Source organism: Dermacentor variabilis, chromosome 11, assembly GCF_050947875.1.
Source record: "Dermacentor variabilis isolate Ectoservices chromosome 11, ASM5094787v1, whole genome shotgun sequence".
Lineage (NCBI taxonomy): Eukaryota > Metazoa > Arthropoda > Arachnida > Ixodida > Ixodidae > Dermacentor > Dermacentor variabilis.
In genome coordinates, this window is record NC_134578.1 from 42,205,811 (window position 1) to 42,224,471 (window position 18,661).

Consider the following 18,661-nt stretch of genomic DNA (forward strand, 5'->3'; position numbering starts at 1 on the left):
GCACATATATAGCGCCGCTGTCGATGGTCTGCTCCGCACGATCATAATTTACACATCGCTTCGCAAAGAAGTGAAAAAGTGTTGAGTGAGCTCCTCAACAGCAATGTGAAATGTGAACGCTGTGTAAATCATGTATACTGGGCCTCAAAAAGGTGGAACGTAGTGTTAATGCATTTCTCAGACATTCACTGCTTATTCGTCGTTGACTTTCTTTTATCTTGACACCCGTGAAGTTCAGAATGCGGGAAGCCAACGTACTTTTTTTAAATATTACATTCAGTTACGTCATTCTAAGTTAAGCAAAGCTGCTGCGGTTTTTCGCTATGTACAGTAACATATAAAACGATAAAGATGTGCAAACACATTGAAACACATTTGTCACATCTCGTTCAGTCAGCAATGAAAAGTAACATGACTTGTCTATCCTCAACATGCAATGTTAGTCGCGTAGTCGTGGAGAAAAGCGATACATTACTGAAATATATAGCGTTAGACCAAAGAAGCACATTTCAGTAAAGTTTTGAGAGTACCATTTTTTATATTCTACCTCTTGCGCTCTAGTTTTCGTATCACGGAAATTTTTGCTCGCATGTCCTGCGAGGTGAAGTTGAAACTAAATGCGATGTCTCAAGGATATATATATATATATATATATATATATATATATATATATATATATATATATATATATATATATATATATATTTGCGCATTTTATTCGCCCTACTGGGTGTTGCAGGCTATATGGACTGAAGCATTTTTTTGGCACAGTAAACTTTCTGATAAAGCGAATAGCTTTCTTTGATCCTTCACCCCTTTCTGCGGTCGCTGGTCGGGCTTTCAATACCAAGGCACCGATACTAATGGCGCACAGTGTCACATAACTGCATTGTTCGGTCCGTTGCCAACCAGCTATTTGAGACGCCCGCGTTGTCGTGTGTGTTTTTTTGTGGCGTCTAATAGTTTTAATTATCTAGTTTAGGTTTCACATATATATACCCCTCTGGCTCTCCTGTCGCGCTGTCTCCATGTGCCAGCTGCTGTTGACAGCTCCGGCCAGAATGAACATTGACAGTCGCGCTCTACTCAGGCCCTGGTGCTGCTAGAGACAGCACAAGCATAGCGATTGAACGTGTATGCTACCACATGCTACCATGACACATTTTCTGGTTAGCGGCTGTATTCTTCGTGTACTTACTATATAAGTTATGAGCTTTCCCATGCCCTAACTGTAACAAATATTTCCCATCAAGTCCTTTACTTGATGGGATTTGCTTGAGTTCCTTTACTCAAGCAAATCTCATTTTAAAAGGCTTCTGTTTGCTTACATTCGATCATCGTTGATGATTTTTGCACGTTTTTCGGTCAAACTATATGAATATTGCTTCCTAACTTGGACTTGTTTCACTGATAAAGAATCGAATGTTTCTTTTATGCCTTGTGTAAACAACAGCATTGTCTGTGCTTCCGAACAGCTTTCTCTTTGGAATCAAATACAGCCACGTAGTAACGTAATTAAATGAAATCAAATAAACGCAGGCCGTAATTTTCCCCTCGGTATAAGTATGTGACACCATTTGGCGCGACCTACTCCGGGCATAAAGCAGAATATTTTGTTGTACCGATGAATGAGGCATACGTTATTGATGTAGCGCAATAATTCACAACTACACGGAAAGCATATTAAAATTTTCCCTCAATCCCTTGTGGTGCTCACTATTCCCACTAACTTCAAGTGGGTGTATTAAAAGTATCATATGTTTTTTTTTCAGAACTCACAAATTGTTGGCACAGGTCAAAATTATTCGTATGTCTGCATACGTGGCCCGGAAACTATGAACTCTATTAAAAAATGATGTTTGCTTTTCCTTTCTGACGTTAGCCATCTTCGGTCGCCCTTCACACGTAAATTAACATCTAAGGTTATGATGCGAAAGCAGGAAAACCGGCCGCGGTGGTTTAGCGGGTATGCTGTAGCACGGCTAAGCACGAGGTACCGGATCAACAACAACCAAGATGTTTCTCCGAAAAGCACTGCGCCCATACGAAGAAGATATTTCAAATCATTTGCAATATGTAATTTTGAAATGAAATAATATGAAATTCTTTGTGAAGAAGATCCTGCTACGATATGGCGCCCCAGAAGTCATCATCATCGTCAGAACAACGGCATTTACAGCATTGATCACCCAAGCCATTCTGCAGTATGGTCAGACAAGGCACAGGAGGACAACCGCCTAACGCCCACAGACGAATGGTCTTACGGAGCGCCTGAATGAGACCCTCGCCAACAAGGTTGCAATGTACGTCGACGTCGAACACAAGACCTGGGATGCCGTTCTGCCGTACGTAACCTTCGCTTACAATACGGTGCTGCAAGAAACAACAAAGATCACGCCGTTTAAGCTGGTTTACGGCACGATCCCGACGCTGACGCTAGATGCCATGCTGCCGCCCGGCGACCGTGTTTGGGTTTGGGCCCCGATACGCCGAAGAGGACTGTGTGAGAAACTACTGCGCCGCTATTCTGGACCCTGCAAGGTCGTCCGGCGTCTTCGTGCACTGGACTATGTGGTGTACGTGGTGCGTCTTAAACTCTTTGACGGACGCTGACAAACTTCCTTATTTTGTTTTTTTTCTTCGCTACGGGAGTTTTTCTTTATTACTTTTGTTTGTTGGCAGCATTGGTTCGATGTTTTGTAAGAGGGGGTATTGAGTCGTGTACTTGGTTGTCTTTATCCAGCGACAGGTTTTACCTCCTAACAAATGTTAAGGCACAGCGCAGGTCGCACCTGCATGTATCGGAAGTTTCTGGAGTGTTATCGATGGTTCCAACCGCTGTCTGTGACCGAACCTTTTGTAATCGGATTGTATGTGTGCGCGACGCGAATAATATAGAGCTTTGTGGAAGGCACGCGGGTCCCCGTGATTACTCTTGAACATTCGATGACTGATGTATAAAAGCCCACGCGCTTGACCCGCTGATCAGGTTTTCGACGATCGGCGACTGTGTTCGCCGCTGTCACCGTTTCTTCAGTGTAGTCTGTTTTGAGGGCACACGTTCGCCCAGCAAAACGCAAGTTTCGTCATTCCCAGTTTGGCAACTTTCTTCACCGTCACTACCACGTGAAAATATGTGAAATGTGCTTGTGCGGAACGTAGAAATAGCAACTGCGCGTATTTTATTGACTTTAGTCGGTTGCTTAGAGCATTACGTGTGTACATCTATTGTCCTCACTTAAATACTTTGTTTACACTATGCAGGCGATCACTGTAGTCAGATTATGTACAGATGGACTTAATTTATTAATACTAATGTAGACACCAATGAAATTTCAAATCGTGTGCTGTAACTTGAAAGGGTGGACACATTCGCATGTCGTTCACAATCTGTACGAGTTAAACACACGTGAACTGTGATATAGAATGCTCTATTTCCTGTAGCAAATATCGACGCCTAGCTTTATTATGTTGGGATGGATAGCTGGGCACGTTGGTTGAATATGATCTCTTGTGAAAGGCGCAAAGATGACGACGGCCAATGAGAGAAATGCACACACACAGGGCACATTTTTTACTTCCAACAATATTAGCCAGGAAAAAGGCCACTAATATATATAACGAGCTCCATCACAGTTCATCTGTTCACATTGGCGTTCAGCTAATGTAGGTATTTTTATTATATAGAGAGTGATGAAACACTTAGGCACCTATCAACTCGCTCTATGATTTCAGTTAATAATCTAACCCCTTTGTCACGGATCCTGGCCACCACAGTGCAGGCATAAAAATTTGGCTTACATTTGCAATCTCTAATTGAATTACCAGGTGGTCTTCTGCCTTATTGCTAACATTGTTTTTATGTTACCTCGGCCCATCATTCACGCATTGCTGGGTTTGTCCCACGTACTTTCTACAACACGTCAAAGGAATTTCATAAGCAGCTCCGGGCTGACAGTCGACGTATTTATTTTCGTGATTTATGACACAGGTTAGTGCCTTGTGACTTGTGCAAAGAACATTGGTCATTCTGCAGAGTCTTGAAAGCTTGCACGGGGCAGAAAGCATCACCTTTACGTTACCTCGCTTGGTAATATTCTTCAAATTATGCGACATCAGGTCTATGTAAGGTATGACGGCTACCTTTTCTTTTTCCTGAGTGGCTCGTGGGCCAGTTGGAGGGTTCGTGACTTCTCCAGGATTTTTTCTTGCTATAGAAACTAGCGTTGTGGTAACCTGCCTCTCCTAGACGTTCCATCGGCTTAAGAAAACCATCCGCAGCTCGAAACGGACAGGGCTTGTTGAAAACTTTCAATAGGCAGATATGAGCAATGTTACCTTTGACTACCCTAACCAGACTAACTAGACTAAACTGACTAGATTGTCCGTCGTCGTCTTTGTGCCTTTAACATGAAATCACATTTATAATGCCGACATGTGGTCTTGGAGGAAGGGGGAATAAAGATAGAAAGACAGACAGGTTAGTCAGTGTAAATACGAGCGAGCTACTGTGTGCTGAGAAAAGGGTATAGATGGAATTAAAAAAAACAGGAGTGCCATGATTTAAAATAAAAAAGAAAATAATAAGTGCACATCAATGCGATGCAGCGTACTACAGCAATAGCCCGTGTGCCAAGTAGGAAGGCAAAGCAAGGGTGTGGTGCACAGTCTGGGCACTGGTTCTCTCCCCCAAAAGGTCACATAAGTGCGGTCGAGTTTGGTTTTCTAGCCACACCACAATGAGGGCAGTCAAATGAGAAATCTCAGATTATTATCTCGCAGCCTTGGAAGTTTACGATTAACACTGCGACCTGCTTAGTGCGAGAGGACTACTAAATTGGCCTTGAACAACTATTGCACAAAACATAGTCCTAACAGGGCTAAATTGAAACAGTTTCTGGTATTGTCGTTTTCTTTCCAGGTACGGCGATCACTAAGAGGTCCAAGAGTCAAGACAAATAAATTTGCAGATATACGAAGGATCTGTTGTGTGTTTGTGATAAAAAAGCAATCAGGTCAAAATGAAAAGCATATTCGAAAATACTTTTTCGGTCATCGACGGTGTATCCATAAGAAAACTTCACTTGCATCTCTCCACGTTCACCCAAACACTGCGACGGTACTGTGCTCCTTAAGACAAAATATGTCTGATTTTGCTTCTCTCCCAGTAAATTTCTTCAATGAAAGTACGTACTATTCTTTGCAGTACCTTCATTCGTTCTTTTTTCGTCTGAGTCTTGGATAGCTATTTTTTCATTAGCTGCGAGCTCATTCGGTAACCTATCTATACAAAATTGGGCCTTGCACCAAGTTTGGGCCTTATGTGTGTTGCGTTCCTCATATTGTACTTGTGGGCTCTATTACGTATTTTTCGTCGTAAAGAAATATTTGTTTAATGAACGAGAAAGCCACGAACTGAGCGGCCCAACTTTTGATGGTCACTACCGCATGAAGTTCATGCAAGTTCATGCGTTATGTTTCACTGTATGGCCACAACCAAACAGTGAAACTCGGCACAATAACGTCGTCCTTCCTTAATACAGCGCGTCCCCTTTAATGTAGTCGGCACGTTTTTTCTTCCTTTTTATATTGATATTGAAATAATTACTGTAACTTGTGCATGAACACACATCATCTTCCGCATGGAGAATCGCTTGCATTCCATATAGCAGAAAAGGCTCATTGCAGGGGTGCTGATCATACATATGTGGCACAAGACAATATGGGCAAATCGTGGTTATTCCAGGTTCATTTTCCGTCGAAGCCATCGAATTGCAACGCATGCAACTTCATGCGTTCTGTTTTCATCACATTTCCCGATCTGTAGAAGCAGACCGTGCCTATCTGCTTTTGTATCTCCTGTTGGAATTTATCTTTTACTTTTTACAGTCAGACATAGGTATATATGTCCTCATTCTGTGCTAAGAACCTACAATTAAACTATGATGCCCACTTTGTTATATTCTAAATAAATAATTTTCCTTTGAAAAATATGTTCTGTGTCTAAGTCTGCATAAACATGTCTGCATGAGTGTACAGCCTGCTTTCAGACTGCGTACACAGATAAAGTGGACATCGCGCTAAAGCACACTTGAGGTGGTAAAAGAAAAACCTATGGTTTAATAAGTGTATATGGGCACAACTGATATAACGAAGAAACAGGCACTCAACTAATGTACAAGATACCTCAGCCCGAATTCATCCTCTCCGTCACGAGTCTCAAGTATTCAAGCATGCATTACATCTCGCCTGCTTGCAACCACTTTCTGGGACGCCTTACTGTGCCTGACACTTAATACAGCGCGTCCACTCTACTGTAGTCGGCACGGTTTTCTTTTCTTCCTTTTTATATAAATATTGAAATAATTACAATAATTTGAGCAGGAACACTGCTCGTCTTCCACATGGAGAATTGCTTGCATTGCAGAGAGCAGAAAGTGCTCATTGCGGGGTTTATGGTCATAAAAATGTAGCACAAGGCAATATGGGCAAATCGCGGTTATTACAGGTTCATTTTCAGTCGGAAGTCATCTCCTTGCAACGCTTAGCAAGGAGCCTTTGACAGCTTCGATACGCCGGCAAAATCCCGCCTGGTGATACATTTTCAAACAGCTGAATCGTTCTATTCACGACAGTCGCCACGGTAACCCGGTGGACAGGCGGTAACCCGCCTGTCCGATGGAAAGGCGGAAAACGCTTGTGTCATTCTTTCCGCGTGCGTTATATAACCCCAGGTCGTCACAATTATTCAAGAGCTCTCCATTACTGCCGCACTCATAATTCCCAGCAGTGTCGGGATGCTAAGTTCCACAACATAATTTCTATAACCACGCCTTGATTTCTATCTTACGTTCATTCTTTTAACCTCGATGGCACTGCAGTTATGGCCACTGTAGGCATTCGCAACATCACGTGTGCCCGGCAGGTAAAGAGGTGAAAGCAATCTAGCGTGTGCAAAGCAGTGAAGCTTCCGATATTTCCGAACACTGAATCAATAAAAACCACAGAGCGGCAGTTTAGGCACGGATATAGAGCATTGTTCTCGCATTCGCGAAAGCTATATCGTGCAGTCTTACTGACAGGGTATACCTGTTGCAGCCAGCGGAAGTGAATCTAAATATTTGCCCGTTCAAGACACTTAGACTTCCCGGCAAAACCTCGTAAGCTTATTCGACGTCTAAGATTAGCGGAGCCGTGTTCCCGTGACATCATCTAGAGAGCGCGGCATTCAAGGAAGTGCAGTTGCCGATAGCTGCAGGTGCGCACGTTGGCGGCTGATCATATTTGACTGAACCCTGCGAACGAGGTTGAAAGTTTCTCAGAAAAAGCCATGCTCCCGGTTAAACAGCGACCACAGCAAACAATCCGCATCCTAGTGAATAAAGACAAAATGTTGAAGAACATTCGCCTGGCCAAGCAGTCTTTCTTTTCGTGCAGCTCCCATGCCCCATAATTTTACCTCCTTTAGCCTTTGCTCTGCATATGACAGTTACTGAAAGCGGTAGTCGTATACTGCTACTGATTTAAATGCATATTTTGCTATTACCAACTATACAAGAATCGGAAATAGTTGCACAATGTATGCGTATACCACACTTGATCGCCGACGCTTAAGAATTGACAAAAAGCGGCAGCCTTGGAAGCACAAATCTGTGTACAAATAGCTATGCGAATCCTCCGCGTCAGTGTCTCCATGTGTCTCCATGTCTGTGGAATGTGCGTTACCATATTTGTGTGGAGAGTCTTACCATTTTTTTCTAAAGTGGTTTTAAGCTTTATGTTAAACTACTCTGGGCAGAACATGCCAATAAAAAAATTATTTTTTCATGAGAAATGCCCGTTGGGTCGAATACTCTTGAGCTGCATAATATTTGAGCCGCTTAGCAAGCCGTACAGATTTGATCGGAAATACCGCATAAAAATTTGCTTTATGGGTGCCGTAATTAGAAGATTTTGCGAAAAAGTCAGATGGATAAGATTCAATTGTCATAAGGCAGGAGCACAATGAGGAAAAGATCCAATGACCAGCTCTACAGACTCATCGAGTACCCTTCAAAATGAAGTAATACGAAGACAACGAATTACCGCGCCACACCAGCAACAAACACATAAGAGAAAGTGCTGAACCCAGTCAGGCAGTTCTAATTCAAACACAAAAGCGCGAACCGACAAGTAAACCTCGCAATTTTTCGCAATTTGTTTTCTAGAAACTTTTTTTAATGGATACGAAAGCGGCACTTGACAACGAATGTTATAGTAGACGCATTCAGGGACGAGGACAGTTTCACAAGCTGCAATGCGGTTGATATTGTGTACAGGCAATAAAATGAACGGGTCAATATACTGTGAAGTCACATATAATCCCATGTTTCTCATTGTTTTGGTGACAAGAATGCTGATGACCTTTTCCGTGAACCGGCCGTCGTGGCGTGGTCGTTCATATACGGTAATAGGGGCCGGGACATTATGGTCGATATGTGCTTTCAGTGAGCGAATGCTAGAACAAAAGTGTTGTTTTTTTTCGTCGCAATGGTTTGTGGAAAAATAAAGCTACAAAACTGATGCAACTAAATGACCTAGCAGTAACTGAATTTCGGCACTGCTGTAAGTGTGTCCATTTCAACTTGAGATCCCATCGCAATAAGTACGACGACGCTGAATGTTTCTTTAGCGAGGTTAAAATTATGTTCGTTAATGTGATATTTATGGAGACGTAGTTTACTTGCGAAGAGGTTGTGTTTGAAATCGTCATAATCATCATCAGCCTGGTTACGCCCACTGCAGGGCAAAGGCCTCTCCCATACTTCTCCAACAACCCCGGTCATGTACTAATTGTGGCCATGCCGTCCCTGAAAACCTCTTAATCTCATCCGCCCACCTAACTTTCTGCCGCCCCCTGCTACGCTTCCCTTCCCTTGGGATCCAGTCCGTAACCCTTAATGACCAACGGTTATCTTCCCTCCTCCTTACATGTCCAGCCCATGTCCATTTCTTTTTCTTGATTTAAACCAAGATGTCATTAACTCGCGTTTGTTCCCTCACCCAACCTGCTCTTTTCTTATCCCTTAACGTTACACCTATCATTCTTCTTTCCATAGCTCGTTGCGTCGTCCTCAATTTGAGTAGAACCCTTTTCGTAAGCCTCCAGGTTTCTGCCGCATATGTGAGTACTGGTAACACACAGCTGTTATACACTTTCCTTTTGAGGGATAGTGGCAAGCTGCTGTTCATGATCTGAGAATGCCTGCCAAACGCACACTAGCCCATTCTTATTCTTCTGATTATTTCCGTCTCATGATCCGGATCCGCCGTCACTACCTGCCCTAAGTAGATGTATTCCCTTACGACTTCCAGTGCCTCTCTGCCTATTGTAATTTGCTGTTCTCTTCCAAGACTGTTAAACATTACTTAAGTTTTCTGCAGATTAATTTTTAGACCCACTCTTCTGCTTTGCCTCTCCAGGTCAGTGAGCATGCGTTGCAATTGGTCCCCTGAATTACTAAGCAAGGCAATATCATCAGTGAATCGCAAGCTACTAAGGTATTCTCCATTAACTTTTATCACCAATTCTTCCCAATCCAGGTCTCTGAATACCTCCTGTAAACACGCTGTGAATAGCATAGGAGAGATCGTATCTCCCTGCCTGACGCCTTTCTTTATTGGGATTTTGTTGCTTGCTTTATGGAGGACTACGGTGGCTGTGGAGCCGCTATAGATATCTTTCAGTATTTTTACATAGGGCTCGTCTACACCCTGATTCCGTAATGCCTCCATGACTGCTGAGGTTTCGACAGAATCAAACGCTTTTTCGTAATCAATGAAAGCTATATATAAGGGTTGGTTATATTCCGCACATTTCTCTATCACCTGATTGATAGTGTCAATATGATCTAATGTTGAGTAGCCTTTACGGAATGCTGTCTGGTCCTTTGCTTGACAGAAGTCTAAGGTGTTCCTGATTCTATTTGCGATTACCTTTGTAAATAGTTTTTAGGCAACTGACAGTAACCTGATCGGTCTATAAATTTTCAAGTCTTTGGCGTCCCCTTTGTTATGGATTAGGATTATGTTAGCGTTCTTCCAAGATTCCAGTACGCTCGAGGTCATGAGGCATTGAGTGTACAGGGTGGCCAGTTTCTCTAGAACAATCTGTCCACCATCCTTCAACAAATCTGCTGTTACCTGATCCTCCCCAGCTGCCTTCCCCCTTTGCATATCTCCCAAGGCTTTCTTTACTTCTTCCGGGGTTACCTTTGGGATTTCGGATTCCTCTAGACTATTTTCCCTTCCATTATCGTCGTGGGTGCCACTGGTACTGTATAAAGCTCTAAAGAACTCCTCAGCCACTTGAACTATCTCATCCATATTAGTAATGATATTGCCGGCTTTGTATCTTAACGCATACATCTGGTTCTTGCCAATTCCTAGTTTCTTCTTCACTGTTTTTAGGCTTCCTCCGTCCCTGAGAGCATGTTCAATTCTATCCATATTATACTTCCTTATGTCAGCTGTCTTACGCTTGTTGATTAACTTCGAAAGTTCTGCCAGTCCTATTCTAGCTGTAGGGTTAGAGGCTTTCATACATTGGCGTTTCTTGATCAGATCTTTCGTCTCCTGCGATAGTTTGCTGGTATCCTGCCTAACGGAGTTACCACCAACTTCCATTGCACAGTCCTTAATGATGCCCACAAGATTGTCGTTCATTGCTTCAACACTAAGGTCCTCTTCCTGAGTTAAAGCTGAATACCTGTTCTGTAGCTTGACCTGGAATTCCTCTATTTTCCCTCTTACCGCTAACTCATTGATCGGCTTCTTATGTACCAGCTTCTTCCGTTCCCTCCTCAGGTCTCGGCTAATTCGAGTTCTTACCATCCTGTGGTCACTGCAGCGCACCTTGCCGAGCACGTCCACATCTTGTATGATGCCAGGGTTAGCGCAGAGTATGAAGTCTATTTCATTTCTAGTCTCGCCGTTCGGGCTCCTCCACGTCCACTTTCTGCTATCCCGCTTGCGGAAGAAGGTATTCATTATCCTCATATTATTCTGCTCCGCAAACTCTACTAATAACTCTCCCCTGCTATTCCTAGTGCCTATGCAATATTCCCCCACTGCCTTGTCGCCAGCCTGCTTCTTGCCTACCTTGGCATTAAAGTCGCCCATTAGTATAGTGTATTTAGTTTTCACTCTACCCATCGCCGATTCCACGTCTTCATAGAAGCTTTCGACTTCCTGGTCATCATGACTGGATGTAGCGCCGTAGACCTGTACAATCTTCATTTTGTACCTCTTAATAAGTTTCACAAGATCTGCCACCCTCTCGTTAATGCTATAGAATTACTGTATGTTACCAGCTATATTCTTATTAATCAGGAATCCGACTCCTAGTTGTCTTCTCTCTGCTAAGCCCCGGTAGCACAGGACGTGCCCGCTTTTTAGCACTGTATATGCTTCTTTTGGCCTCCTAACTTCACTAAGCCCTATTATATCCCATTTGCTGCCCTCTAATTCCTCCAACAGCACTGCTAGACTCGCCTCACTAGATAACGTTCTAGCGTTAAACGTTGCCAGGTTCATATTCCAATGGCGGTCTGTCCGGAGCCAGTGATTCTTAGCACCCTCTGCTGCGTCGCAGGTCTGACTGCCGCCGTGATCAGTTGCTTCGCAGCTGCTGGGGTCTAAGGGCCGGGGTTTGATTGTTGTGTTCATATAGGAGGTTGTGGCCAAGTACTGCACCAGGGTGGCCAATCCTGCTCTGGTGAGGGAGTGCGTTACCGGTTCTGGTCACCGCGATCAGGCCGCACTCCAGGCCTGTTTGTGCAATTTTATCACCACGCGGATTTTTTCTTTTTTTTTTAATCCGGTGGAATATTGCCGGCACCGGGATTCGAACCATGGACCTCTTGCACGCGAGGCGGGTGTTCTACCTCTACGCCACTGCTTCACTCTACGCCACCGCTGTGTTTGAAATGGACAGATGTAAATATTATTTTGTAAACCGCTCTCAGGAGCGCGGTGGAGGCGTGTGCATTTTGCTCTCAAATGAAGTGCATTCCGAATTACTATCTAAATTTTGTTGTTATACTCCTCATTACGAATCACTTGTTCTGAAATCATGGAAACTTTTATTCTGTGTGTGTTGTCGCCCACCTCGCTGTGACGTTTCCTCCTTTTCTAGCTTTTTAGATTCATTCATTTTAGAATTTGTTAACTATCGTAAATATCAAATAATAATGGGCGGCGATAGTAATATTAATTTACTTGCAGAAGCCCATAATAAAGCTGCCTTTGAGTCTCGCTTAGATATACACAACTGCCAAAATGTAATGACTTTACCGATGAGGCTGACAACAACAGAAACTCTTCTTGATCTCTTCATTACAAACATTGATTTGCGGCGTGTGCACTCTGGTGTCATTAACTACTGCCTCAGCGACCATCTTCGAATATTATTTTCGGTAAGTTAATCTTATAAAATATTGACCACTATACACCTGTAGCACATATTTCTGTCAGATCAATTAACACTCTCCCATTAACCACTTTTCGTCAATTTCTAGCGCATGTAATCTGGGATGATGTTCTGAGTGAACGTAATCCGGAAATCGCTTACGAAACGTTCTTATAAGTTTGCATATATCTACGATTCATGCGTTCCACAAAAGACATTTACCCGAGCAAAGCTCGTAAGCCATGGATAACTTCTGACATTTGGCATCTAATAAGAAAATAAGAGCAGCTATAACAAACATTCATTCAAACTAGATGTCCTCATATGCTTAGTGCCTTCAAAAACATAGAAATGATACCACTAAAGAATTTCGTGCTGTTAAAAACAGGTGCTATTATAACTGCTTGATTTCTTCAAGCCAACGCTCTGGTGAGATGCGGCGCAAAATAAATGCGATATTTCGCAAAAGTAGTGAACCTATTACAAAGAAATTTAAGGATAACGGGAAAATTCCTGGAGCTGAACTAGCAAACGCATTTAATGATTCCTTTCTGTCTTATCGCCCCTTGTCGTCAGGAGCTGACGGCTTCTCTTACATGCAGCCGAGCTGCGAGCATACAATGTTCCGGCGACCAGTATCTGAATCGGAGAATATCGCAACGTACGCGAATTTAAAAAAACAGCGCAGCCACAGATATGATGAATCGGCAGATAAAACCAGCAAATTTCGTTATTGACATCATTGCACATTGCTTATCGCGAAGAATTAACAATTGTATTTAAGGTGCGGTATTTTCTCGAAAAATGCAAGGCGAAAAAATTACAGCAATGTACAAAGAGATGATAGAAATGATCTACCAAACTACTGTCAAATTTCCAATCTAGCAGTCTTCTTAAAATGTGTTGAAAAAATATTTTTTACCCATATAATTTCTTTTACTGATCGCTGCGAGTCACTTACCATGCTAAGTGACTCGCAGTACGGCTTCAGGAAAGATAAATCTACCAAGCTGGCATTGCTCATGCAAAAAGAAATCATACTTGAAATGTTTGAAAGTCAGAACTTGGTCGTTGGCATCTCTCTAGATTTCACAAGAGCACTCGGTCTTATTAACCACTTCATACTTCTGAAAACAGTGGAGCACTATGGCATTTGAGGGAGAGCTCTTTCACTTATTTCATTGTGGTTATGCGTCGGTCGCAGTTTTTCATGATTAGTGGTCACTCTTCTTTAGTCAAAGCGGATAATATAGGTGTTCCACAGGGCAGCATCTCGGGTCCTTTTCGCTTCGTTCTTTAGATTAACGATATTGTTAACATTGATCATACCACCAAGTATATATTATCCGTCGCCGATGCTAACCTATCTTCTACCGGCTCAGATGTCACATGCCTATTTTTTCTACGCAAATGAAACACTTCATCGCGTTCATTTGGGGGCTACAAATATTGCATTAAAGCTAAAGATTAGTAAAACAAGGCAGTTTTGTTTCACCCACGAAATTATTTCTGCAAAGTTCCCCGACTATTGCTGCACGATTTCGAAAAGAAGGTGCATAAAATTTTAAAACGTTTGACGTGATTTTCTCCAATAATTTATCCTGGAATGCTCACATCAATTACCTTGCGTAAAAAAACTTTCCGATGTAATTGGTCTTATGCGTTGGCATTGCTTTACTTTCCCTCTTATCGTTACCAATATTTTGTACAAGGCTCTATTTTCTTCTACGCTAAGCTACGGTACACTAGTTTGGGGAACAACAACTAAAGAAAATATGAAGAAACCTTTCACTTCAGAAGTGGGCAATGCGCCTTGTTTTCATGGTAAGTTTGCTAACGTACAATGTATGTACAATTTCCGACTACTTCGACAACATAAGCTGGGAAAAAATAAGAAAAATTACCTTCTAAAATCGCTGGCAAGGTTGCCAAAAGTTCCCCTACATAAAACACACAATATCCCGAAACATGAAAAGTTGATAGATGCCGCGTGACCTCCGGCAAGAAAATGCAAAGGTACACATTACCAACATTGTTAAATGAGTTGGCCAAAATTGGTACTGATATAGAATTGATCTCTTTGAATCAGCTACGCAACATATAAGTATAACTCTCCAGTGTTTCATTTTTTGTTGAAATACTACTTGTATTCAGTGTATTTTTTCTCGTTTCGCTAGCACTAAACTTTGCACAATGATTTTGAATATTTTTGGATCTTCTTTCTGCGCATATTTCCCTGTTGTCTGCTTTGTTTTCGTATTTTTCTGAAGTTTTTGCATTTCGTGCAAATTGATTTTGTCCTCTAAATGCATAGAATTTATGCCACTGTATCCCGTGCTTTCGTGCACCGAGCCAGTCAAGCCTTCTCAAGCTTTTTGCCCGTGATCCAAACATCTGGCAGATGTTGAATAAAGCTGAATTGAATTGAACTAATACCCAATAACTTCAGCACCCACCGGCCACTTAGAGCCAAATTGTCACTGGAAATTGTTTGAAAAAGAGGTGCCCAATGTTAGAAATGTGTTTGGAGAACCAACACCATAAGGAAAGCAGCACGCAGTCTACATTTCTCATTAAAGCTTAGCATGGCTGTGACTTTTGTGATTTGTCGAAACATATAATGTGAGTGATACACATTTTAGCACAGCCGAATCAAATATTTCTTTGAGGAAAAGCTATAAAAGATAATTTTAAAATATTAATTTAAATATAAGATGAGAAATCTTACCGTCTGACGGATATGTACTGTTTGCGAATATGTCGTACCTGCAAGAATAGGAGAATAAACATACATGTCAGTTTCTGTCAATTATAGTATTTTGGGAATTATAACGCACAGGTATTCAAATAGGTCTTTGAAAAGAATTAGAAATTAGGTGGGTTGTACATGTTAAACTTATATAGGGTATCGCGCAAGTTGCAGGAAGAAAGAAAGGCTTCGGTGCGTTTGGTCGTGTTAGCACTGTTTTGAGAGCTCGTACTTTATTTACCTTAATCAAATATGTCATAGGATAATGTAATAGAGAGTAGAGATACTCCGCATACCAGCTTACCCACCTTCCAAACTAGGTATTTTATAAGTTTATACAAATGAAGAATCATTAAGAACAAGGATCCCAAAGAACACTTCATAGGAATGAAAGGGCTTCAGTTCGTGACCTGCAGTACCTGCAAATATTTTGGATAACCTGCACTGATACCCTAAATAGATTACGTAATTGAAACATTACGTCTGCACAGCTCCTCGTCTCCAGAAATATTAACAATCCATCTACGGCTACAAATATACTGTTCTTTAAGTATGCCTTCATATCAGTGAGTGTGTGAGTGGTGGCGCTGGCTAACACTTCCACGGTTTTTTCTGGTAGAAAAATGTGAATACTGCTGAAATTGGCCGGGAAAATGGCGCCACGTTGTAGCAATTGGTAAGAGAAGGGCACGCGTAATGCGAAAAAGTTTTATCAGGTGCTTAATTCAAGAAGTAAGAAAAAATAAATTCGCTATATATATATATATATATATATATATATATATATATATATATATATATATATATATATATATATATAATATATGTATATACAGCCATATATACATAATACACACGGGGGTTCTTGCAAATACAATAAGTTGGAGGATGACCGTTGTCTGTGCGCCGTGTGCGGGTGTTTATGCGCTTTACCTGTCTTAAAGAAATGATGCCACACCAAGTCGGTCGGATCCAGACGCTTGTGCGGTGCAAATATTTGCCCCTACGCTATCCTTGTTGTCTTTGTTTCTTGGATTCTTTCATACGCTTTATAAAAATCAGGCCCCTGGGTGTCATTTCTTCTCGTTCATTTAAATAAATAAACACACACACGCACACACACACACACACACACACACACACATATATATATATATATATATATATATATATATATATATATATATATATATATATATATATATATATATATATATATATATATATATATATATATTGTCACAAGCTGTCATGAACCACGCCTGCCGCGGAGACAACGAGAAGAAAGAAGAGAACGACGTTGGGCAAGCTGCCGCGAGACCGCTCTTCAACAACCGCGCCTATCAACCAGATTCATCTGGTTCTGCGTTAAACACCTCGTGTGTAACATTTGGTGGAGGTGCGGGGTAACTCCCACGACCTACAACGGAACCACCAGCACTAGAGCTACGCCGAAGCCGTCGCCTCGCCGGACTTTCGCCGGCGCGCTCAATCATGGCTACAGAGCAAAATACCCTCACCAGCAGTGCCTCGGCAAGCCCAGTCCCTATCCAGCACTACCGAGAGCCACGCATGTTCTCGGCGAAGGCAGAGGAAGATGTGGATGAGTGGCTAACCCATTACGAAAGGGTAAGCCAATGCAATAACTGGAATGCTGCCAGTCAGCTTAGGAACGTTGTTTTCTTCGTGGCCGGCACGGCGCTGGTATGGTATGACAACCACGCGGACATGCTAACTACATGGACACGCTTCGTTGAGGAGATCAAAAAGTGTTTCGGTGACTCGGACGCAAAGAGGAAACGTGCGGAACTCACATTAGCCCAGAGAGCTCAGGTACCCGGCGAGACTTGCACTACCTATATCGAAGAAATTTTGAAGCTGTGCCGAACCGTGAACCCTCACATGACAGAGGAAGATAAAGTGGGACACGTGGTAAAAGGAATAGCGGAAGACGTGTACAACTTCCTCATTGGTAAAGAGAACTTGCACACTGTATCAGAACTGATACGGCACTGCCGTACGTTCGAGGCGCTGAAGACTCGCCGAATTACACCAAAGTTTGGACGGCTGGCCAATGTAACAACTGTAGCAAGTGTTGACACGAGTCCTCCGCTCCCAGACCTATCGTCCGCCATCCGCCAGATAGTCCGCGAGGAGCTACAGCGACATGACGAACAGGCACGTTGTGCGGCGCCACGTTACAGCTCCTCCGTTTCCCGAGACACTCTTTGGGAACCCCCTTCGGCTACTTGGAACCACTCGGTGAACGTCGCGGATCTTTACGGCTCCAGAGACGAACCGCATTACATTACGACCGAACCACCACGCAATGATTCGCCCCCTCAACGTTTTGATCCACGCCCACGCAACTTTCGTCCACGAAGACTCGCCGCTACCTACGACTTTCAAGGGGAAGAGCCTCGTTACCCTCAACCGATGTCTTCGGCAGAATACTTCAACCCGCATTCTGAAGTTCGCCCTTCGCCAGTGTGTTACTGCTGCGGCATGCCTGGCCATATAGCTAGGTACTGTAGCCGACGCCGAGCATCGAACTACGGATCGTCAGCGCCGACTATGCGGTCTAGCGGTCGTACACTGCGCACTCAGTGGCCAGGAGACTCCACTTCAGCAAGCCACTTTCGAGAGGACCGATGCAGCGCCCAGGAGACCTACCTTGGAGAAGAAAGAACCCGGAACCGCTACCGCTCCCCTGCCTCCGACCGTACTCTGACGCCACCACCAGCCTTCCGAGCCTCCCGATCACCATCCCCTCGGCCGCGATTCACGTCACCATCGCCTCGGCGCCGTTTCGTGTCGCCCCCGCCGGGAAACTAGCCAGCGCGGCCGATGGAGGTGAGGTCGCTGGAAAATGTGTGCTGCCGACTCAACTGCCTCCAACTATTTTCATGCTAAAGAATAAGGTTCATGTACTGATTGATGGGGTCTCTACAATGGCTTTAGTCGACACGGGAGCAACTGTCTCGGTCATGAGTGTGGGGTTTAAAGGCCTTCTGGGACGCAAGGTTATGTTTCGTTGGGACCAGTGCACAAGTTTCCGTGGAGTCAGTGGTGAATCATTATACCCGGTTGGTGTGTGTAACGTGGATGTGTCATTGGGTGGGAAAGTTTTTAATGCAGAGTTTACTGTTCTTCCTCGCTCCTCGCATGACGTGATTCTGGGGATTGACTTTTTGCAATTGTGTGGTGCGAATGTTGACTGCCGGACGGGAGAACTCAGTGTCGACACCAGTGTTTCACCTGTGCTTTTTGAAGGTGAAGCTTGCCCGGAGAGTATGCTGTGCGTGTCTGAGGATACAGTTGTGCCCGCCTTATCCGCGATGCGTGTTGCCGTCGCCTGTTCATCTCCGGCTCCTATCTCGTTCGACGCTGCAGTGGAACCTGTACATCGGAACTGCCTCAAGAAAAACGTGTTAGTTCCGCACTGCGTAGTCTCAGTGACCAAT

The 18,661-nt window shown here is 43.3% G+C and overlaps 1 protein-coding gene across 1 annotated transcript in view; it reads right to left on the bottom strand.

Moving 5' to 3' along the window:
- Positions 1-18,661, bottom strand: part of LOC142564850 (uncharacterized) — a 74,457-nt gene that overhangs the window by 11,807 nt on the left and 43,989 nt on the right. The window contains exon 5 of the mRNA XM_075676031.1: positions 15,177-15,214. Coding sequence (XP_075532146.1) covers positions 15,177-15,214 — 38 coding nt within the window. The remainder of the gene's footprint in view (positions 1-15,176; positions 15,215-18,661) is intronic.